General features: G+C 45.8%; 4 protein-coding genes across 4 annotated transcripts in view; 2 read left to right on the top strand and 2 right to left on the bottom strand.

Moving 5' to 3' along the window:
* The window catches only part of LOC6636014 (centrosomal protein of 162 kDa), a 29,204-nt gene extending 8,866 nt beyond the window's left edge, over positions 1-20,338 (top strand). The window contains exons 2-7 of the mRNA XM_002059502.4: positions 14,974-15,628; positions 15,692-15,905; positions 15,963-16,645; positions 17,799-18,025; positions 18,102-18,254; positions 18,314-20,338. Coding sequence (XP_002059538.2) covers positions 14,974-15,628; positions 15,692-15,905; positions 15,963-16,645; positions 17,799-18,025; positions 18,102-18,254; positions 18,314-18,439 — 2,058 coding nt within the window. The 3' untranslated portion in view covers positions 18,440-20,338. The remainder of the gene's footprint in view (positions 1-14,973; positions 15,629-15,691; positions 15,906-15,962; positions 16,646-17,798; positions 18,026-18,101; positions 18,255-18,313) is intronic.
* Positions 1,372-5,301, bottom strand: LOC6636017 (carboxypeptidase B). The gene is made up of 3 exons (XM_070211273.1): positions 4,682-5,301; positions 2,853-3,213; positions 1,372-2,309 (listed from the first exon to the last, which is right to left on the bottom strand). The coding sequence occupies exons 1-3, from the start codon at positions 5,019-5,021 to the stop codon at positions 1,541-1,543; spliced, it is 1,470 nt and encodes a 489-aa protein (XP_070067374.1). The 5' UTR covers positions 5,022-5,301; the 3' UTR covers positions 1,372-1,540.
* Positions 6,196-10,629, bottom strand: LOC138911787 (uncharacterized). Its single transcript, XM_070211272.1, has 5 exons — positions 8,722-10,629; positions 8,461-8,649; positions 7,254-7,395; positions 6,659-7,184; positions 6,196-6,596 (listed from the first exon to the last, which is right to left on the bottom strand). The coding sequence occupies exons 1-5, from the start codon at positions 10,592-10,594 to the stop codon at positions 6,294-6,296; spliced, it is 3,033 nt and encodes a 1,010-aa protein (XP_070067373.1). The 5' UTR covers positions 10,595-10,629; the 3' UTR covers positions 6,196-6,293.
* A 522-nt stretch (positions 20,339-20,860) lies between the features above and the next one.
* LOC6636143 (meiosis-specific nuclear structural protein 1) lies at positions 20,861-22,767 on the top strand. Its single transcript, XM_002059501.4, has one exon. It carries the CDS (start codon positions 21,078-21,080, stop codon positions 22,593-22,595), a length of 1,518 nt encoding a protein of 505 aa, XP_002059537.1. The 5' UTR covers positions 20,861-21,077; the 3' UTR covers positions 22,596-22,767.
* The last annotated feature ends 598 nt before the right edge of the window (positions 22,768-23,365 follow it).

Raw genomic sequence — 23,365 nt, 5'->3', positions numbered from 1 at the left:
TAATTTGTGCTTCTTCTGCTGCTGCTAGCTGGCTTTTTGTATTTTGCGTATTTGTTATTGTTGTTGTGCTCAATTTTTTTCCTCTTCTGTATACGATTTTCACTTTTGTGTAAGCTACCCTTTTGGGAACTGCAGCAGCAGCTTTTTGTTGTTCATTTAATTTCGAACAATCGCCAGTCGAGAGCTTCATTCAAAACTCGCTTCATGCTTGACCAAGAGAACGCACAGACACACACACACACACACACATGCATACGGGCAGACATGTGCACACACACACACACACACACACACAGACGCACACTTGAACAATAATCTGTACGAATTGTTTGCTTTTTTGCCTTATTGTCTGCGAATCTAGGGTATTTTGTTGGCCATGCATTTCTGTTTGCCTCTGGCCGTTCTTCAGCAGGTTTTTGTTTTGTTTTTTGTTTTGTTTTCCAGCGCTTAAATCACTTTCTTTGCGCGCTTTGAGCTTTGGCAGGCCTTTCGCCTGATCCGCATAATTTCTATATATGCATGTTAAGTAAATAAATAAATGAATAACATCTTGGTGCCCGTCGCGCCATTTGTCGTTACATTTTTTTTCCCCCATTTTTTCTTTACTGGTTTTCAAAACGCGATTGAAAGTGAAAGTTCCACCCAGTTCAACTAGCTCTGTCCGGCCAACGCTCGCGCTCGCGTTCGCGTTCGACTTCGCGCTCGCTCTAGCATCAGCTCTTCTGCTCTGCTTGCTCTCTCGCGCTCTTTTACAGTTTTTTTTCTTCACTGCTTTCTATTTTGGGTTTATGTTTAACATTTTTTTTTTTTTGTCAGCATTCTTACATTTTTTGGTCGTAATACAATCGCGTTTAGTTGGACCTCAGAAGTCTTCGAAGTTTTCCATTTGCTGTGCACACGAAACGCTTGTGCACTTGCTGTATATTTATTTATTTATCAAGATTTAAGTGTACTTGCTTTTTTGGCTATACTCTGTTTACTTGGCTGTTGAGTTTCGGTTTAAGTGCATCGCCTAAAAGCATGCCATAGTTTTTGGCCTCCGAGCAAGCAGTTCAAACGACTCGTGTTTTTGTTGAGATTGTAGATAATTAAATTAAACGAAATTTTAATTATTATGCAAGACTATGCAAATAGTCAGTAAAGCTGAGGAACTCTTGGATTAGTTCATAAGAAACCACAAGCGCTGAAAAGCAGATTTTGAAAACAACAAAGACGAAATAATGTCAGATATCAAATAAAATTTATTGTCATATTAAAAATTATTTGTTAGCATCAAGTTTTCATAAACAAGTTTCTAGGTTTAAAGAAGCAGCTCTCTTTAATTAGGAGTCGGGTTGTAAACGCGGATAATGTTTAGTCAGATATAAAATATTATGTGGCCTTTATTGAAGAAAATAGAAACAAGTGCTCGTACAATATTCGAATGAAAAATTAAGTGATATATAAATAAATAAGTTAAATAAATAAGTGAAAAATATAAAAAATAATCCATAATCAAAGTAAAAAAAAAAATTAGTCGCTAAAAATAGTTTTCGTGTTGTCAGTTCAGCTGTTGAGCTATGGTCTTCAGAAATTCGTAGGCCTCCTCCCCGGACTCGAGTATGTAGTGCGGCGGCATCAGGTAGCCATAGCGACCCTGATCTTTAAGGAACACATTGTACACATATTGCGGCTCGATGTGCTGTTGGACCCAGTCGGCCGCATTGCCCGATCGCGCCAGCTTCTGGCGATAGCTGCTGCCCATGCTGTACTCGGCATGGTTGAGCCGGCGAAAGTTGAGGATCGCCTGGCGGGCCGTGTGGCGCAGCTCTCGCTGATTGCTGGTCACATAGTCAGCATCGCCCCAGGGATAGGTGATCGCCTGGCCGTAGCCACCGAAGGACACATACGCGCCCAAATAGTCGCGCATGCCGAGCAAAAAGTTACGTATGGCACGCGTCTCCGGCTCGGAGAAGCTTTTCGCGCCGTGGTACAGGTTCTTGCACGGATTCGATGTGGAGCCCGCCTGGCCCCAGCCATAGTCAAAGTTGCGATCCAAGTTGACGCCATAGCAGCCGCTGGCGCTGTCGTAATTGCGATTCTTGGTCCACAGACGGTCGGTGAGTCGAGAGTACTGATAGCCATCGGGATTAGCCAATGGCAGAAAGTACCAATCGATGTGACGCATTGCTTTATCCGCCTCACCCTGCTCCCATAGCCAGCTCAACTTCGAGATGGCATAGGTCAGCGCTGCAGGGCTGAGCCAGTCGCGCGCCTGCATTCCGGCATCCACAAAAACGGCCCAATTATTCGAATTGCCATTCGAGATTCTGCGGATAAAACTTCTATTATTGACAGTATAATTATAAGATTAACAGTGACTGTTAATGTTAGAGTTACAGTAGTTGTTACAGTATCGACTTAACAGTGACTGTTAATGTTAGAGTTACAGTAGTTGTTACAGTATCGATTTAACAGAGACCTCAATTTTGTCCATAAATTGTAGCAGTTGCAGCGACAATAATATTAACAGAGACCTTAACAGTACTCAGTTTAAACTTTGTCATGAGTCACATTAACATGAACATAACATTGAGTGTTTACTGAGCTGAGCCCCTCGACAAAAAACGTAAAAACTTAAACAGTCGAAACTGTGGCAGTTACAGTAATATTAACATGAACAGTACTCTTAACAGTGCTCATAACATTAAGCGTGGAACATTAACAGTACCCATAACAATAAGTCGAAATTGTTACAGAAGAAGTCACAATAACATTACCATAGACCTTAACAGTGCCTATGACATTAACAGACAAAACTGTATTAGTAACAGTGACAATAACATGAACCTTAACATTGAGTGTTTACAGACCTGAGCACCTCCAGTGGGCGCTTGTTGCGTGTGAGACCAATTTGCACGATCTCTGCCAGCTCGGAATGCGTTTCCAATATATTCTGAAGAAACTGCTGCATATCGCCCTGATCGTGGTACCTTCGCCAGGTGAGCAGTGCACCCTCTCGGTTTAGCCAGGGCAGCGAGTAGTTAGCCAGCGTGTTATCGGTATCCGCCTCGTTGACCTCCGTGTAGGTCTCATCGATGGCCGTCTCGATGTCATCGATCATGATATTATAGCTGAAGGCAGTCTGCTCCATGTACTGCTGTGCGGCCGCCACATTCTTGTGCTCGATGATTATATCGATGCCATCCTGATTGATGTTCCACACCTCGCTGCCTGTAAGATAGACATTTTGAGCTGAACGATCGTATAACATGTTTGTGGGTCTTGGCACTACCAAAGCGCCGCAAAAATGCCCGCAGCTTCGGCTGGCCGAGACGCGTCTCATGCAGCTTCCACAGCTGATGGCCGTAGTAGCGACGCACGGATGCATCATTGCGATAGCGTCGATTGATCTGATACGTTGAGCCCGGCGAGAGGAAATCGAAGCGTCTCAGATCGGTTGGCGACAGCCACTGCAGACTCTCAAACGTCGCCTCGTACAGCTCGCTGCTGTTCAGCGTCCACAGCTCGGGCAGGGCCGCGAGAGCCGGCATCGGGACGCTGCGCCACACTAATAACTGGGCACTGCCACGACTGCCGGCAGGGAACATCAACATCAAGAGTAACATCAACATCAACATCATGCTGATTGTGCCACACAAACAGAACTAATTCTCCACACTCTCGCATTTGCTGGCAGAAGGTCGAGATTCGCTGAATTTCTTGCTCTTTGATTAATGTCAATTTTATGCGTGAACAACACCTGTTTCCCGACCCCGACCCGGCGACTAGCTTACTGACTCACTGCCTAATTGACTGACTGACTGACTGACTGACTGACCGAGAGACTTGTGGCTTAGTTTACTCACAGCCAGCGGCTGGGCGTTTGATACTATTTGACATGTTCTATTCTATTCATTCGGTAAAGAGGTCAACAGCCCACCTCTGATCCCCAGTCTGTGTGTGTATTTTGGCTCAGCTACAGTTAAGCGAATTTCTTGCTTTGCATATCTGACTGGTCGTTGGGGTTTTATGTTCGTCGAAACTATTATTACCTTCTGACTTTATAATAAGCTAGGCTTTTGATCAGGAAGAAATATCAACAACAACTCACAGGTAGAATTTTTTTTTTTTTTAAAAGGTTTTTAAGAATATTATTCATTTCTCTAGTAAAAAAAATACAGCTTTGTAGCTTTCACGGTGTGAGCTTTGCATTGATCAACAGTCAATCAATCAGTCAATCAGTCACCAAATCAATCAACTTCTTGGTTTTCAATCAGAAAACAGTCAGTATGTCACTATCTTGTCCAGCTGCTTGATCATCAAACAATCAATCAATCAATCAGTCAGTCATCAAATAGTATAACATATATATTAAGCTATAATAGATGACAGAAGGTATGCCAATGTCTTGTCCAGCTGCTTAATCATCAATCAGTCAGTCAGTCAATCATTCTTCAAACCGTATAACATATTTATTTCTATATAATTGATGCCATAAGGGCATACACTCTTCGGCATTTTGAAGCGCAACTTTCTTGGCTTCCAATCGGCAAACAGGAAGTACGCGAATCTCTTGACTCTCGCCCTAATTAGAATGTCTGTCAAAGCGATTGATGGTTTTTTAAGTGTCTGCAGCTGGTCTGATTGAAATTGAGAACCCTCAGGGGGTCTTTCTCCCGCTGCCAATTTCGCTACTCACCAAAGTCTTCCACGAATTGATTGAACTGGGCATCCGGTGAGCTATCGCCGCGTTTGCGTGTGCCATTGAAGTTGAGCTTCCAGAGTTGAGCGCCCCGATAGCTCACGTAGTTCTCGTCCAGCGCCATGCGCAGCGCCGAGCGGCGTTCAATGCCGCCCGCCAGCTCCATGGGGCGCAGGTAGCGCAGCAGCTGGGCGACGCCGCCGCCAAAGAAGGGCAAACGCACCAGATTGTCGCCGGTGCGCGCAAAGAAATCGTAACGTGATGAGGATGATGATGCTGCTGCCAACAGCTGTGGCATGCATAATGCAACGGCCCACAGTGCGTATGCGTAATGCATTCTATTTTTTTTTTGGCTCTTGCAAGCGTCCAATGTGCCGAATGTTGCCCGTGCGGCCGTTCGATTCGGTTTGATCAAATAACGGCTACTTTTCGCTGTTTTGCGTCTGTTCTCAATTCTCCATCACACTAGCACACACACACACACACACACACACACGCGTAGAATGGGCCACCAATTTGCATAGCTCAACTTTTACTTTGCTCGATATGTTATAAATAACTGTTATACTGTTATACAAGCCAAGCTATTTATACTTAGTTATACGATTCACCGCAAAAGTTGTTGCAATTCTCAGTCCCTCTCTCTCTCTCTCTCTCTCTCTCACTCTCTCTTAATACCCTGTACCTATTCGTAACTGTCCCTTCATATATATTATTTTGATCAGCTTCAAGACCTTAACTTCCACTTGAAGTTTCTCGTATGCGATGCATAGTTCAGGCTTCTTTTCAAAGCTCGAAGCTTACCCAAATCAAATTTAGCATGAAGATTCTTTTCTTTTGGGATATATCTATTTTATGTCTGAATGCCTTCTTAAAAGCTTGCCTACTTTGTTGTCAAAGTTGAGTCGGGCCTTAAATTGTGATCGTGTTGTCGGCGCCCTTTTGGTTAGTCACCTTTCGTGACCTTTGCACATTCCCAGCTAGGGTATTTACGTTTGGGAATGCGGTCTTAAGATGTTTTCAGAGATCGTGCCGATAATTGTGTTCGTCGTGGTATTTATTAACGCTTGACCCGAAATTCATGTTCTGTTTTTTTGGAAATCGATTAATTGCGTTCATTCATTTAAATTCCAATGTGATCTAAGCTGAAATAAATAAATGAGTTGAAACTTTCTCACGGTCGCTAATTTGTTGAATCTTTGGAATTTATAGCTGAGATCCAAGAGATGCCAGAGCAAGAACCCAGCTTGAAATATATATTCTATATAATAGATAGATATTTAGTTTTGAGCGGCATTCCATTTCTTTGCTCGGGAAGATTCTGGTTATGAACAGAAAAAGTAAATGACTCAGTTTTTCAGCTTTTACCTCTGATATACCAAAATTCGATGAGCTCGTAACGCCCAAGTTATATCTAGTTCTCCAGAAATATGGTCTGTTTTTTTTTTTTTCAATAAACATGTCTCAGTCTATTTTCAAATGTTCAATTTGTCTAGTTACACATAAATAAATAAATAAATAGTTTCGTATAAATAACATTAAAAAAAAAAAAAATAATGATTGGACGCAAAAAAAAAAGCCATATTAAACTAAGTCTAAGTTCAGGCAACTAGCGAGTGCGGCGGCGACGGCTGCTGCTGGAGCTGGAGCTGCTTCTGGCATCCGTGGAGCGTCCCAGAGCAACAGCACGGGCGACCGTATCGGCGAAGGTGTAGCCATCCTTGCCGTTGTACTGAATGAACTGGGCGGGCAGGACGAAGCCGTAGCGACCCGTGTCGCCCATCTCGATGGTGTAGGCATACTTGATGCCCGCAATGCCCTTGGCCCAATCGTCCGAGCCGCCGGCGGCCGGATATAGCGTTGTGGCCGAAGATCCTACCGTATACTTAACGCCCGACGATTTGGTGATGATCTGTTTGAGATGAAAAAATCGTAAGAGTTCAAGCGTTGGGATTAGCTGAAGCAGTTGCTTACCGAGCCGGCTTGGCGTGCCACACGATCGAGATCGGCGCGATCCTTGGTTAGATGATAGTCATAGCCCCAGGGATAGAGTATATACTGGCCATAGCTGTGGAACGACAGATACGCCTGGAAGGTGTCGCGCGGGAAGCCGCTTATGAATTTCGATATGTAGAATGTCTCTGGCTCCGAGAAGGCCTTGCTGCCGCGATATGTCTGCGAGCAGGGACTCGCCGAAGTGCCCTTGCCGCCCCACTTGTAGCCAAAGTTACGATTGAGATCGACGCCCGGACATTGGCGTCCATGGGCGCGCATATTCTTGCGCCACAAACGGTCCGTGGTGTGGGAGTATTCATAGCCGTCGGGATTGGCCACCGGATGGATGTACCAGTTAATGTTGCGCATATGCTCGGGCAGATCCTCCCAGCCCTCGACCAGCTGATTGGCTATATAGGTGACCGTTGCGGGACTGATCCATTCGCGTGCATGCATACCGCCATCGATCCAGATGCCGGGATTGCGTGCATTCCCATTGGAGATTCTGCAAGGAATAGCGAACATTTTAGACCTGATCGTCGTAGCAGCAGCTCCTCGTGGTCGGTGAACTTACTTGAGTATCTTGAGCGGACGCTTCTCCACGGAGTGGCCGATGGTTTCGGTGGAGCAAATGTCCGGATACGTTTTGGCCATGTAATCGATAAAGCCGTGAATATCCTCCAGGCGATGATAGGCCTGCCAGGTCAGGCGATGTCCTGCGGAATATAAACAGAATATTGCCAGACTGAGCGAGCGTATGCTAACTAAGTATGGCGGCAACCCCAGCCGGGCAGTTCATTCAACCTGACCTCGCCCCATTCCTTGAACCCCGTAGAGCAAGTGTCAAGTGCCTGAATATAGCTTGGCGACCGGCAGAAATGGCTCAATTCCTGCACCGACTCAAGGAAATTGCGTGTCCTGCCATTTATTGATTAAACAAGTGTCTTGCAAGTTCCTATCCCTGCCCCTGCCCCTGCCCATTCCCATTTCAGTCAAGGCGTCGCGGTGCGTTCTAAGTTCATGGCTAGCTTCAAGTGCAACCAAAAGAGGGCGGCTTATGGGCGTGGCGGGGCATATCAAAACTGTCAGAAGTGTTCCGCCGTCACTCAGTTAACTGTCGCGATGTCTCATTTCCTTTTGCAACCCCTTTTGCCACGTTTTGCTTTACCTTCCACCACCTTCACACTCTGTTCGGTTTTTATACCCCTTCAAAGTTGGTCGACAAAAAGAGGGTATCATTAAGTCCATAGTCGCAGAGAGTTCCATAAAGAAGAAGACTTTAAAGCCCAAAACCTGTTAGCTCTTATTTCGATAATTCTTATAATATACGCTAAAGTTGAAAAATATCGATTTGTGGAGTCTACTTTTTATCGATAGTTAGCCCCCTTCACTCTCGATAATTATCGATGTCTGATTTGTAAATTATATGCAGAACCAGTTACAGCTTTTCTTGCGATAATCCCTTAAGACATTGAAAACGAAAGTTATCGATTCATTTTCGATAAATATCGCTTTCTAACTGCGGCTAAGTTGAGCACACAGTAAAAAATCTGTGCTTTTAGTGTGTGTACAGGGTAGCGTTTGGTCGGTCTGCTTGCTGCCTTCGTCTGTGTCTTGCTTCTTGATTTCGTGTCACTTTTCGCTTTATGACTTTTCACACGCCCCAACCGTTGGCTGCATTAAAAGCTCATTTATGGCGACACCTGAGCTGAAGGCGACCGTAAAAACAAAAAAAAAACACTTGCGACAAAATCCCCTCATTCCCTCAACTGTGCACTCACCCTTGCGATTCTGGAGCTCGGCAATTTTGTCGGCGGGCGGATTCTCGACTTCGATAACCTGCTGCAGATTATCGATCAGCACGATGCGCGACAAGTTGGCGGCGCGGATGTGCCGCTCGGCAGCGGCGAGCACCTGCGGCTTGAGCAGGTAATCGACCTCCTGCTTGACTTCCTTCCACAGTTGTCCGTCTGAGAGAGATAGAGAGTGGGTTATCCAATTGCCTGGCATGTGGCATGTGGCATGTGGCATGTGGCACTTACCATATTTCGACTGCAGCTCATCGGCCAGCTTCTTATCCTTGTCCGTTTGGACCACAATGCGCCAGAGTTGGGCGCCATCGTAGCGTCGCAGTTGGGCACTGAATGCGCTCTCTGTGGCCGTCTCCTGCTCCAGATCCTGTTCGGGCATCTGATCCTGCTGCTGCTGTGGCACAAACGAGGCATTCACATAGTTCAACACGCTGTCCACGACCTGAATGGGTTCCGGTTCCGGCTCTTGGATCAGCATTGGCAACTGCGGCGGCATTGCGACTGGTATGATGGTCGTCAGGATCGATGGCTCGGACTCGGCTTGGGGCTCAGCTTGGGACTCAGCTGCCTTATCAGCTTGAGGCTCGACTTGGGCTTCGGGCTGAGCTTCAGCTTGTGGCTCTGCCGGAGCTGCATCAACTGGTGCAACTGCATCGGGCATTTCGTCAGCTAGAATGGATGGTGGCTGGCTTTCTAGCGGCTCCACAGCTGGCGCCGTTTCCTTGGGCATCTCGGGCTCAGCTTCAGCGGCCGGATTGCTAGCTTCCACCTCGTTTTGAGCGGGCACACTTAGGATTTCCATGGGTTGCGGCTCCTGTTCGGCAGCTGCAATTGGCTTTAGCTCGGCGTCAACTGAAGCTCCTTCCTCTGGTACTGGCTGCTCGGCATTTGGCTGCTCTGCGGCATCATCAGACGCTGGCACGGATTCCTGCTCGAACTGTTCAGTTGCCGATTCCACGATGTGCTCGGGTGCTGCAGTTTGTGCCTCCAGCTCGACTGATGGCTCCTCGGCTGGATGGTCATCCAGTTGGGTTTCGGACACGTTCGGCTCCTCGGGCAGTAGCTCGCTCGTGGCTGCGTTAAGGCCTTCCTCAATGCCCGCTGCCACGCTTTCCAGCACGGTTGATGACTCGGTGGTGTCCACTTCGTTCTCAGCAATTGCTTCTGTTTCGGACTTGATCTCTTCCGGAGCCAGCTGCTCCTGCTCGGGTTGAACCTGTGCCATCTCCGATTCCGACTCTAACTCCGGCTCCGGTTCCGACTCTTGTTGCTCTACGGGCTGACTAGCTTCTGCAGCTTCCTGATCTATGGCAGCTGGCGTGGTATATTCCTCCTCGGTCGCAGCGGGCACCACTTCATCATCCGCTTGTGTCTCCTCATTGGCCGGCACTGCCTCGGTGGTTGCATCTGCCATAGCCTCAGCATTCTCCAGCTGCGCCTCTTGGCTGCTTGACTGTGACTGTGACTGTGACTGTGATTGTGCCTGTTGCTGCACTTGCTCCACTGACTGCTCCACTGGCTGCTCTACGACATGCTCCTCAATCAGCTCCGGCGATGCAATTTCTGCTACCACCGGCTCTGCTGCTGCTGCCGCCTCCAGCTCCAGTTCGGTTTGTGCTGTCTCTGTCTGTGTCTCGGTCTTTAGCTCCGCCACGGTAATATCGCTGGGCAGCTCCACAAGCTGCATAGCCGGCGTATCATCGCTCTCCAGCATCAGCATATCGGCGCTCTCGCCAACGGCGGCATTCTCTGCCTCAGCCTCGGCATCGGCATCGGCATCGGATTCGATGGTATTACGATGCACATGCTCCGTATCGTCCAGCTGGCTGGCCACAGATTCCGGCACCAGCATATACATATCCGTAGCGCCATGAGCCGGCAGCGCGGCCATCTTCATATCATCCACAACAACTGTGCTGTGCTGCACTTCAGCAGCAGCTGGGGGCAGCTCGTTCCTTTCCAGAGCCAAACGATCCAGAGACATGGATGTCGCCTGGTTGACCGCCAACAGCAGCAACAGCAGAGCTCTTGTTGCCATTGTTGTTGTTGTTGTTGTTGTTGTTGTTGCTTGAAATGCTGCTCTTGTTGATCTCCCGTCGTACATCTTAGCGAGATCTAACAGTAAACCGTAATGAGACATGTCCCATTGGTCGAGTGGCGCTTTTATACCAACGCTGGGAAAGTATTGCCATTTCATTTTCGATATTTCTCTCGGCGGCGCAGTCAGCAGCGACGTCTGTGTATGTGTGTGTGTGTGTGTGTGTGTGTGTGTGGCAATCGTGTTATGTATGTAAATTGCGGTGCTGCCGTCGCTCACTGCTTGGATAGGCGTCCAGCTTGCTGTTAACGCCAGCTGCGACGCGGGCAGCGACTGCGACGCAAGCAGCGACGCGTCTCTTCCTTGTGAGCCGGCGTTGCCACAGCGTCGCCCGCTTTTATCGGTTGCATGAATCTCTTCATAAATGCGACGACCGTTGTTTATTGTTGTTGTTGTTGCTGCTGCTGCTGTTGTTGTTGTTGTCCGATCTTCTATGTTAATTTTGAGATCGGATCGCAGACAAATGTCGCCAACGCCAACGCCAACGTCAACGGCAATGCCGCCCGCTCTCGCTTTCTTTCGGGGGTTGATTATAATAATTATATTTTTCCACAGCTTCTTCTTCATTTTATACCTATTCATTTGATAATACTTATTGGCCAAACGCAAAGCTTGTGCTTAGAATCTGTACCTTCCTTTTGTTCAATAACATTTATAGTTATCGTTATGTTATCTCAAGGGGAATCCCCATCGTATGTAAGCATACATTTGTTGCATGTTGATTTAATATATGCATTTACAATTTAAATACATATATTTTGGGAAATTTCTCTGAAATTCCGAATCCCAGAAAATCATATAAATCTATATCGATATACGGAGACTCATATGTATTTATTCATTAAGGAAAATAGGACATTGGTTATAATCAGTTTGTTTTGAAATTTGCTGAGGCTGTCAAATTAATAAATCGTTACGTTTAAATTTCTCATTAGCTCTCTTCTCATAAGTTGTTTATATATATATATATATCTGAGAGTTGCAAATTAATTGAATCAACAGTATTTATCGTTGTTAGCATTTATAGCTGGTTTAAGTATATATGAATATATTTTTTAATCACCTGTTTCATTATCATTATGATAATTTTTACTCGACTTTCTATGTGCACAATCAATGCCCACCCTCCCAGCTGCTATCGAGATCTTTAATCGATCGAGCTCGTTATCGATAACAAATCGATTTCAATTTGCAATTTACGCTGAACGAGATGTGTTAATGAAGCCGCGTTCCAATTGATTTCTGGTTTATTGTTATTGTTTTTTCCATTGTTAATCAGCTTGTGGACTGCTCGCGGTTAAAGTGGGTTGCTGAACGGGGTGGGGGGGGCAGAAGAGTTCGCACCTACAACACATGAAATACACATGAAATTGTCTCAGCTACTCAAATTGATTGATTGTTAATCTCGCCCATCTGTGAGTACTGAAAAGTTCGCAAGCTTTAAAGATTTCCAATTTGTACGCATTGACATGATTTCTGAACGAGCCAAGCACACACACACACACACATTTACACACATCCAATCAGCAGAAGTAGCAGTTGTTATTGCCATTACCCACGCAGTGCTCTGCTCTGATCTACTCTCGCTCTCCAATCAATCGCAGCTCTAATGCCGCTCCTTTCACTTTATATGACCACACACACACTCACACACACACACACACACACACACACACATATGTATGACATGTTGGTGTAGCTTATCAATTGTCAATTGAGGAAGAGCGAAGAGAGTTCAAGTAATTGCAAATAATCAACAGTTGACTGAAGTAACCAATGCGAACAGCTGTCAAGTAGTGAAATTGTCCTTAATACTCATAAATACTCATTGATGTGCTCATATGCGTACACAAGTATATCTACTTAACATTATGAGTATTTACAAGTAATTGCAAATGAGGCAAAGATTCATGTGCTTCGATTGCCGTTCGATCGTTCGAGATAAGATTCACTAAAAGATTCACTTTCTGAATTGACCGAGAATCAACTATATATATTAAAAAAAGTAATATGTGTGCATATATTTTGTATGCCACACTGTGTATGTCTTTTCAAAACAAAATTTTAAAAATATATATGTTTTTGCTTTAGGCAGAAGCTATAAAATTGCGAATCTTGCAAAATTTTCTATCGATTATCGATAGTATCATCGACTAGTCGCTTCATTAGCTTTCATTTACAGCAACAAACCTAACGAAAATACTATCGATAGAAAGGAAATCAGCTCCTATCAACCTGGATTAAACCCGAATGTGCCTTAAACATTGAAGAGAGTTTTCATACTCGCTGTTAATTTTAAAAGGTTTTTCTTATTTTACACTTAAGCAACAATGTTATCGAAATACTATCGATAAAACCGAATTAACAAGATCAAAAACCTTTTACAGATCGCGTTCAATATTTTCTTAGGCGTTTAACGATCTTCAGTGAGTTTCTTGTCAAACTGAAAATGGTTTCCCGTCTACATATATCTAAAGAGTAATATTTTCCATGCAGTTCTCAAGTTTCTCATCAAATTCTGAGCTATTTCCAATTGTAGCATACTTTTGGCATAATCATTTCGTAAATTTTAAGCAGGGTATCTGTTATTCCATTTAAAATCACAGCTACTTGTCCAAATAACACAATATTCGATATAAAATATTTGATAGTAAATAAGAGTATAAGGATTTTTGAGAGTCCATAGCTAGAAGCTTGAAGATAAGCTATATTTTTTTCTAATCCTTTAGTCGAATATGTCTCGAGCGCCGTTCACAAAATACTCTCTGAAAGAAAAGACTTGTTGAACTTATGCATAACTTTTGGACATATTTTAGTTTTTTTGTTTTTCGTTTTTGAGCGGCTTTTAAATGAAATGGAAAGTGGGGATTAGCTAGAAATATTGAAAGAAAAAATAAAACTAATATGATGCACGTACACATAAACATCATTAACATATGAGAAACAAAGCCAAGACGAAGAAAAAATAAATAAAAAGGCCAAAATATGGGTTAGCTGGCGAGCTGGCGGAATGCAGCTACCAATTTGGGTCTTTGACAGATGCCTTCCAGATAGAATCTATCAGCCAAATGAGCTAAGCGATGAAAGCAAGAGTGTTGCCAGAGTGCTTCAAGTGGAGCGAATGGGCAAGCATGGTAAAAAACAAACCTTGTAATGAGGCTTGAAAAAGCGCTGCACACACAGAGACACAGGCACAGCTCGGACAATGTGCGCTGATGGAGCTGGGAGCGTGGGTGGGGACACGGTTGCGGACACAAGAGACACACACAACTTTCTTCTTCCAATATTTCCGCTGCTTCATTCAGTGTATTGTATTATTATTGTTATTTTAACAGCAATTGTTGTCGTTGTTGTCGTTGTTGTTGTTGCCGCACACCCACATCATTGTAATTATGCTCGTTGTAGTCTAAATCGTCATCGCTTACCCTTGTTAAATACATATTTACACTCACTCACACAACACACACACATACACACACACACACGCACGTAAGCGAGCGTAAGCGAGGGCACGAACCGACGCACAGTGGTTCAAAATGCATTCAAATCCCTGCTCTGGTTTCTACTATAAATGCAGTTGTATTGTATCTACTGTAAAATAACAGTTCTGGTCACTGTTAAATTGCATCTGCCGTGAAACAACATTTCTAGTCACTGTCATCTGCATCTATTAAAATCTCTACTGTAACAATTGTAGGCACTGTTAAATAGCCTCTACTGCACAATAACAGCTGTAGCCGCTGTTAAATTGCATCTGTTCCTTTTTTATGACAAAGTCTTATAACCATGCTTGATTATAATTAATTAATATGATTATAATATTTTGTAAATTTATGCATTTTGTATATATTCATATTTTTTATTATATTTATTGTTTATTTAATTTATTATTATTTATTTATTCATATCAAATTTTTGACAATGTTTTGCCCTGATTTGGCATCACTGTGCGGGCTGGTTGCGTAGCTGTTGCCGTTGTTGTTTCGACTGGTTTTCAGTTGTTGTTTTTGATTTGTTGTTATTTTATTTTTTTTTTGTTTTTCGCCCGCCACTCCAGAGAGAGGGCGGGCGTAAGGGGGAGGTGCTCTGGGGTCTGGCTTGGAGGAGGCGCGTAGAAACTACGCGCGCGCCGCTGTTGCTCATTGTTTGCCGGTGTTGCGGGCTGTTGCTGTTGTTGCTGTTGTTGTATTTGTTATTGTTGCTATTTTGGCGGCATTGACTGTTGCCGTTAGCACACGGCGCACTTGACACACCCAGAGGCGCCCCGGCACTTGGCAGGCGCACTTTCACGAATGCCGCAGCAACTGTTCGACTAATTCGCAAAAATTGAACAAAATAAAAATAAATAAAAAAAATTAAAAAAAAAAAAAATTGTCATTTCGCAGATGGAGGAGCTAACCGAAGCGGAGGACTGTGCCGCGGCAGTGTTGGCCGCCGGCTCGCGGCGCAGCTCCGGGCAGGGCAATCCCGTCCAGCCGGTCCAGCCGGCCAATCGCGGCGGGCAGCAGAAGCCCATCGCTCCGATGGCCAGCTACAGCGAGAAGGCGGTGGGCAGCTCGCCCAAGCATCTGGTCAGCACATTGAGCTCGCCCATTGAGCAGATCGCGTGCAGCGTGTCGCGGGAGCATGCGCTCAAGAACGAGATCGATCAGCTGCAGGAGCAGCTGAAGGATACCGAGGAGCGCCTGGCCTCGGTCCGGCTGCAGAGCGAATCGCTCTCGCAGACACAGCGCGCGCTGCGCGAGCACAACGGCCGGCTGCAGGAGGAGTCCGAAATGCTCAAGCTGGACGTGCAGCACCTGCACGAATGCGCCGGCGTTTTGCGCAGCGAACTGCAGTCGGCGCGCCGGGATCGCGACGAGGCCATCCAGCTGGAGCGTTCACTGCGCGCCGAACTAGAGGAGGCGCAACAGGATCGCCGGCACGCAGCCGATGGCAAGGAGAAGGACGCACGCATCATACAGGATCTGCAGCGGCAGTGCCGCGAAATGGAGCGCATACTCATGCGCAAGCATCCCGACTCCGTCTCGGCGCTGATAGGTAAGTCCACAACAGGGCCAATCACCGCCAGCTACTCTATGTGTGTGAATTATTTTGCTGCAGTTGCCTCGAAGAGCACGGGCATCTGCTCGCTGAACGACCAGGAGAACGTGAACAGCCGCAAGCTGCTGGAGCAGCGAATTGCCCAGCTGGAATCGGATGCCAAAGAGCAGGATCGCAAGGCACAGCAGATACTGGCCAATGTGCAGGCGCGCTTCAATTCTGTGCAGGCCAAATACGAGACGCACATTGCCGACCTGGAGACGCAGGTGCTCAGGTGAGTTACTGTCTCTGTCTCTCCGCCACACACTTACCCAAACCCTCCGCCCTACAGCCTGCAGGAGATCAACACAAAGCTGAACGAACAAATTGAATCCCAGGTGCGCACCCTGGATCGCTTCATGCAGAAGCGCGCCGACAGATACTACAACAACTGCACCCAAACGGACGCAGTCGGCGCCCAGACGGATCCAAAGCCTCTCGGCCACAACAAGGCCATCCACACGGGCACCCAGACGCAGGCGAGCGGTGCCATGCGGGATCACAGCACCAACACCATTGGTTGCCCCTCGCCCAGCATCAGCTGCCAGCAGCATCTGCAACAGCAGCTCCAGCAGCAGCAGCAGCAGCAGCAGCAACTGCACTCGGCCGGGAGCAGCAGCACCAGCAGCACAGCCAACTCGACGCCGAACACGTCGCGTCCCAATTCAAAACAGAGCGGCGCACAGCGACGCAATCCGGCGATTGCCAACTCCAAGCTGCCCATTTCCCAGTCCGAGTCCACATTGTCGCTGCTCAGCCATGGCCATGGCCATTTGCAGCCAGCCGGCCACAAGGAGGACACACAGCTGCTCAGCTCGGTGCGCAGCATGCGCATCGACTTGGCGCTCAAGAACAAGGCCATGCAGCGCCTGACACGTGAGCTGGACGATTGCAAGAAGACCATCAGGAAGCTGCAGCGGGAACGGGAACGGGAACGGGAGCATGCGGGAGCAGCTGCTGCTGTTGCTAGTCCAGGTAAAGCTGCCTGGCTGTATGCACAGCGAGAGACGTGTGTCTGTGTGTGTGTGTCTGTGTGTGTGTGTGTCACTCGGTCGTCGTCATTGTTGTTGTTGTTGTTGTTGTTGTTGTTTTGTAATTTATGGACTTTCTCTGCTCGTCAGCACGTACAAGACTTTAACTCGAGAGACACGCAAATAAATTGCTGGAATAAATCATTGCATGCCTGTCCAGCGTTGGCAGCCACACTCCCCACACACCCCACCCCCCTGCCCACCTGCCCACCTGGCGGCCTTTTGACCGCAACAGCTTTTTGTATTTGTTTTTTTTGTTTTTTTTTTGCACTCATTTCAAATGGGCAACCTCCAAGCTACACGCTCCACGCTCCACGCTGCAAGCTCGCTAGCCACAAAAACTAAACACGTTAACAACTTGCCTAGCTGCCTCCCTGCCCCCTTCCATACTCTCAGGCCGCTGGCCAGTTGGTTATGTCACCTGCATGTGCGGGGCGCGGATGGGGGAGGGCAACTCGTTTTTTATTTACATTTCATCGATTTGAATTTTTTTGCTTAGTTTAGTTTTATTTTGTGAAGAGAAAGAGAAAAAGAAAATTCGAAAGCGAAAGTCAAAGTCAAAGACGTTGTCTGCGTGGCGGGCCGGTTCAAGTGGCGAGACAGGGCCAGGTGGCAGGGGGCAGGGGGCGTGGCTAGCGCGTTGTCGTTTGCGCGTGCGCGCAGCGTTTTATAATTTCATGTCTTGTTAGTTGCTGCTGCTGCTGCTGCTTCTTTAATGTTGTTACATTTGCTGCTTGTTTATTTATTTTTCAACAGTGCTAATAATAGCCCAGCAACAACAACAACAACAACAACAACAACAGCAACAACAACAACAACAACAGCAACAACTTTATTTTAATTTTCAACGCGTGTTCAAATTTAAATTTTGTTGGTTATGCAATCAGCCTCAGACTCTTATTTAATTATTAATGTTGTTATCGTTGTTGTTGCTGTTGTTTCTTTAAAGTTATTTATTTTGTTGAAATTTTCGCTTTGAAATACATTTTTGGGGCAGTGCATTGAACCCGCAGCTCCGTCTACAAGATAGTTTTTCAACAAGCATTTATGCAATTCAATTTACATTTATTTTCAATATTTTTTTTATCCCCTTGCAGGTTCGCGTCTGGAGAACAAACTTCATGGCGGCGCTGGCGGCGGCGGCGGCGGCATGTCGGCCAGCGGAGGTGCCGCCCAGCGACGTGGACATGATCATCATTATCATCAGCATTATCCGGATCATGTGCCAGCGACCACGGAGAATCAGGCGCTGAAAGAGGCACAGAACAAGTTTCATCTGCTGGAGGCGGACTACAAAACGCTGCACGATAAGCGGCTGCAGGATGTGAGTGCCACTTGTTGCAGATGCAAAGGGAGCGACGCTCAACTCTATCCCTCTCTCTGTTTGTCTTTCTCCATAGCTAAAGACCCTGCAGAGCGCACATGAGCGTGAGTTGGCCTCCTGCAATGAGACGGTGCGCATATTGCAGCAGCGTTTGAATGAGCGCGAGGAGGCGTTTGCCACACAGAAGCGCCGCAAGGTGCCCGTCGACTACTATGCGCTGAAGGCCAAGGTGGTGGACAGCAGTGCCCTAGTCGATAGTCTTGAACTGATGTATTGTTGTCATTTCAGGTCTCGCTGCTTGAGCGGCGCCATTCAGAGCGGGAGGAGCGGCTGCATATGCTCGTGGAGGCGCTCAGCAAAGGTCGACTCAATGGGGCTCTCGAGGATCTGTTGCAGGAGAACAACAACAAGTAGATTATTGGGCATAGTTGTAGTTGTTTGGCACAAGGATATTGTGACTGAACAGAAAGCGAAAACTCGCAATTTAACGAGTTATCGATATCGTTGCGTTATCGTTATCGGCTCGTTATCGTGCATGCAGAAAGCGAATCAATTGTCTGATTCGAAATGAAAAAGAAAAACAAGCAAATCAAAATTCACAAAGTATTCGTGTTGTTATGCTTTCAACAAATTACATTTATGTTAAATAATAATTAATTTTTATTTACATTGATTAAGATTTATCGATAAGTCGATAACAGTTGCAACACATGCGCAATTCCAGCCAAATTGTATGTTTATTTATATGTTTTTTTTTAGATCTTTAATAGATTCTCGAATAGATCTGAGCGTAGCATAAAGTTAAGATATAAACTAAATAGATCTCACTACAAAAGTCAAGTTGGTATAAAAGAGAACTTGTTAGCCACAGCAGCTCCATCTTAATTGGGAGAGTTACCTATAAATATATGTAGCTATTTATATATATATATGCTAATATTTGGCATTATTCGAATGAATTATAGTTAGGTTTTTGCAGAATTGAGTACACATTCAGTCAATTTCGGCATAGTTTCCAGTTTTTACCAAAACAGTTTGTATATATTATATTGAATGTGTTTGCAAATTGTTGCGTCGGGCATACAATTTTGAGATTTTAAGTACAGTACGTGAAAGCCCTCCGCTCACTGCCGCACGTGCAGCAAAGGTCAACTTTTAAACATGAGGTTACAACAAATAATTACAATAAAACTAAAGGTTATGCTAGTTCTTAAACAAATGTAGGGCATAATTTAAAAAACATAAGTGTTTAAATTACAAATTTGACAAGTTACAAAAAACAAATGAATTCCGAGTTTACACGATTGTGAAAGAGACAGGAAACAGGGCAAAAAATGAGACAAAACGCGAACGAGCGAGCGAGCTATACGCATAGATTGTGTATGTCGACACGAGTTGAGAATTATAAACTACAAATATATTATACACAATTTTGGATTACTAACAAGTTAAACGAGAGGGGCGGGGAGGGTTTTCCAAATTCTGCCAGTGAAAGTTGTTGCCGTCAGAAATGCTGCAAAGCAATTGATATTATATGGTCCATCCAGAAATATCGAGTATTTAACTTAAGAGCCATATGTTGTCTTGAGCAAAGCAAATGAACAAAATCTTTTCAATTATAATTAAAAGTATTATGTATTTAGCAGTTGGTATCATTTGTAAACCTAATTCTAGCATATACTATGAGTATAGAACATATAGGAGTCCCAATTAAACTATTACCTAAAATATATGTCCGTAACAAATCTGGAGTCCAGCAATTTAATGTGTTGCCACCCATTGAAAGGTTATTCCAATACTCTATAATAATATAGCATACCCATCTGTATTTCATCTAGTGAATTTAAGAGTTCTTTCGCACAGTCTGGCTTAGTGCTCAGTACAGTACTCAGTACAGGGTGTGGTCATAGTCGTGCAGTGGCCGACTATAGTGTTTCTTCCTAGTCTTAAATGTGTGTGTGCGAGTACTAAGTATGCTTTGCTACATCATTCTAATTGTAAACACTTTGAAAAAGTTATTTAAACAAAACATTCCAAAATCCTAGCCGAACCAAAACATGCATGTTTAAACTTCAAGTCAAATGTCAAATTGCGAAATGTTGTACAACAAAAATTGAATTATAAATTTGAAAATACAAGAAGTTACAAATAAAAAGATTATTATCTAAGTGTATACAAAATAATAGATATGAAACTCTTTTTATTTAATCTCGTCTCGTGTTATCTGGGGGCTGGCGTCATCAAGTGCCTGGTAAAGTTAGCAGCCACTTTAACATGCGGCATATATGTACATACAATACATGTGAGGATATTTGAATGCTAGCGTTGCCACCCTATCGCAATTTCAGAGAATCTTTCAAATCTAATAATAAAAACAAAATAAATAAACTGTTGAACAACTTTGGTTTATTTTTAGGAAAAATTTGCAGTTGGAAAACGGTTTGAGAAAGCGAAATTATATTTGCTTGAGATAAAATTATGTATATGGAAAGTACCACACTCTTCTTCCTGCATGTGATTCCAGCTCTAGTCGAGAACAGCAGGATCGGCCCACATATATGCAGGACTGATGAAAAATCTAGGTATGTATGTATCTAATTCGCATCGATTATCTATATATATAATATGGATAATTGGGTTTTTGAATAAAATATATATGTAGCTGGTAAAGTCTGGTAAAGCATAACATGATAGTATATAGCTGTGATGGGAAACGACATCAAGCGTAGGCCCCTTAACAGATTTGAGGGGTTCCATTTTGTGGCAGATGGAGAACAGGTTTACCCGTTCGTCAGCTGTCAGTCCATGGGAGTGAGTGGGCCTTGGCCGTGCGAGAAACAGTTCAACAGCACGTTTCGTTCAGTTTCGATCACACACCTAGGAGTTAGTTCGGATGATTCGAGAGTAAGAGCTTCCAAAAAAAAAAAAAAAAAAAAAAACACACAAAAAATAGGTATAAGAAAACACAATACGGAAGGAATTGATAAACCAGACAGCAAACCGTAAACTCAAACTTCTCGTTTCGATTGGCTGTCAGCGTTGAGCGGAGGCCATGGCTGAGAATATGCGCAGAGGCAGACGCCGCCGCATCGAGCCGTCGCGCATACAGTACGGCGCCTGGGATGATCCGCGCGTGTCGTTGTTCGCGACCGTGCCGCAGGAGCCGGTGGGTGATATGTTGGGGCGCCTAAAGCGCCTGCCGCCAGGCAATCGGGATCGGGCCAAGGAGGTTGATGCCTGCCCGTTGGTATTGGCCGCGTCTACATCAACGAATCGGCTCTACCGGGAGGTTAAATACCAGGTGCAGCAGATAGCCGATGATCGCAACAAGAACTATCATCCGATACAGGAACGGGAGCGCCAGTCGGCGCTCATCGCACGCATGATGGCCGAGCACAATAGGCGGGAGTGCGCGGAGGCGATGCGTCGCAAGCAGCTGCACGATAACTCGCAGAGGCTGCGCGATCTTAAGATTGAAATCGATCGGGCCAAGACGACGCTGAGCGTGGTGAAGAAGCGCAACGAAAACATACGCCAGCACGGCGCCGAGCGGGCCGATGAGCGCAAGGAGGCGCTCGAGCACAGGGAGCAGGTGCGCGAAGAGAAGCTGGCTGAGCAGCGGGCGCTGCAGGAGAAGGCGCACAACTACAGCGAACAGCTGGTCGCCCAGATACGCAAACTGCAGGCGGAACGGGCGCAACAGCAGCTGACCGACCTGGAGGAGGGCCGTCAGAAGCGTCACAACGACGAGATGGCGCATGCCAACGATCTGCAGCAGGCGGTCGAGGAGCGTCACAAAAAGCGAATTGAGCTCAAGCAGATGCTGGACGAGTTCTCGGCGCTGCAGCGCAGCATACGGGAGGCGAATCCCGACAAGCCGGACAAGCTGGACGTGATTGTGATGGAGGCACTGGGCCCCGTAACCGGCAGCTTTATCAAAAAGGAGCTGCAGCGTCGCTTGGACGATATTGAGCGCCGTCGCCTGATCAGTGACGGGCTTGGGCAGGAGCTGAGCGAGATTCGTGGCAAAAAGGATGCGCGCGACAATATGCTGGCCGACATTTTGATATGCGAGCGGCAGGCGCGCGAAAAGAAGCGCGCCCATCAGGACATACAGAAGCGTCACAACCAGAAGCTACAGGTGGCCAAGGATCTGATCAATCAGCGCAAGGAGCAGCAATTCTATCGCGAAAAAGACGAGGCACTCGCCAAGACAATCAAAACGGACGCGACTAGCTTCATGCAGCGCCAATACCAACAGGCCAGCGAAAAGGAGGCCGCCAGCCATGCCATCAGCGCGAAGACCTACGACGGCATCGCTGCCGACATTGTGAACAATGCGCGCGTCCGTGCCGCTGCCGTTGAGGAGGAGCGCATGATCAAGCAGGCCCTCCACGACATGGAACTGGACATGGAGCGTCGCATCGATGAGGAGCGCATGCGTGTCCTTCACGCGCAGACCCGTGACATCATCGACGAGGTGCGACCCTGCAAGCTCAACCACGTGGAGCGCCTCACCTTCAATTTGCCCGCATGCGGCATAAACAGTGAGGATACCCACACCCACTAAACGGTCTAACTAACTAACCAACTAACTAAACTGGACTAGGCTAGGTAGCTTATCAATTGGTTCAACTGGTTCCGTGTATACACTAACTATTCCACACAGAACTATAAATTATTCAGGCAGTTATTGCTGGCTCCCAACCCTCATTAAATACATAAATATATATTTGTTGTACGTGCAATTAACTTTTGTTTCTCACTCGCCTAGTCGGGCACTAATAATTAGAGCAGGCCTCAAATTTAAATTTGTGCTAAAAATATTGTGGCATACTTTTAGGCTCCGGCAGAACTTTTTTACTGGATATTTGGTTATATATCATTGGCTAAGTCAATATCGCATGAATTCAAAAAGGTATAACATTTCAAAATCAGACAATATTTACCCGAGATATTCAAAAAAAATCATCGAAAAAGTTTCGATTTTTGCAAAAAAACGTGGTGATTTGGAAGGTCATATCTCCGCGGGGAGTTATGTCGTTTTGGAACGTCATATCTCCGCGCGGAGTTATGTCGTTTTGGAACGTCATATCTCCGCGCGGAGTTATGTCGTTTTGGAACGTCATATCTCCGCGCGGAGTTATGTCGTTTTGGAACGTCATATCTCCGCGCGGAGTTATGTCGTTTTGGAACGTCATATCTCCGCGCGGAGTTATGTCGTTTTGGAACGTCATATCTCCGCATGGAGTTATGTCGTTTTGGAACGTCATATCTCCGCATGGAGTTATGTCGTTTTGGAACGTCATATCTCCGCATGGAGTTATGTCGTTTTGGAAC

This window comes from Drosophila virilis, chromosome X, assembly GCF_030788295.1.
Source record: "Drosophila virilis strain 15010-1051.87 chromosome X, Dvir_AGI_RSII-ME, whole genome shotgun sequence".
Classification (NCBI taxonomy): Eukaryota; Metazoa; Arthropoda; class Insecta; order Diptera; family Drosophilidae; genus Drosophila; species Drosophila virilis.
Note: the sequence above shows the minus strand (reverse complement) of the source record. Positions and strands in the feature narration are given on the sequence as shown.

Bases quoted from the DNA above. Each gene is read 5' to 3' on its own strand.
- LOC138911787 (XM_070211272.1), bottom strand. From the start codon at position 10,594: ATGTACGACGGGAGATCAACAAGAGCAGCATTTCAAGCAACAACAACA. The intron at 8,650-8,721 runs GTAAGTGCCACA...TATCTCTCTCAG, and splicing joins TGAGCTGCAGTCGAAATATG to ACGGACAACTGTGGAAGGAA. The intron at 7,185-7,253 runs GTAAGTTCACCG...TATTCCTTGCAG, and splicing joins CGTCCGCTCAAGATACTCAA to AATCTCCAATGGGAATGCAC.
- LOC6636017 (XM_070211273.1), bottom strand. From the start codon at position 5,021: ATGCATTACGCATACGCACTGTGGGCCGTTGCATTATGCATGCCACAG. The intron at 3,214-4,681 runs GTGAGTAGCGAA...TCTATCTTACAG, and splicing joins TCAATTCGTGGAAGACTTTG to GCAGCGAGGTGTGGAACATC. The intron at 2,310-2,852 runs GTCTGTAAACAC...TTTTATCCGCAG, and splicing joins CGCCCACTGGAGGTGCTCAG to AATCTCGAATGGCAATTCGA.
- LOC6636143 (XM_002059501.4), top strand. From the start codon at position 21,078: ATGGCTGAGAATATGCGCAGAGGCAGACGCCGCCGCATCGAGCCGTCG.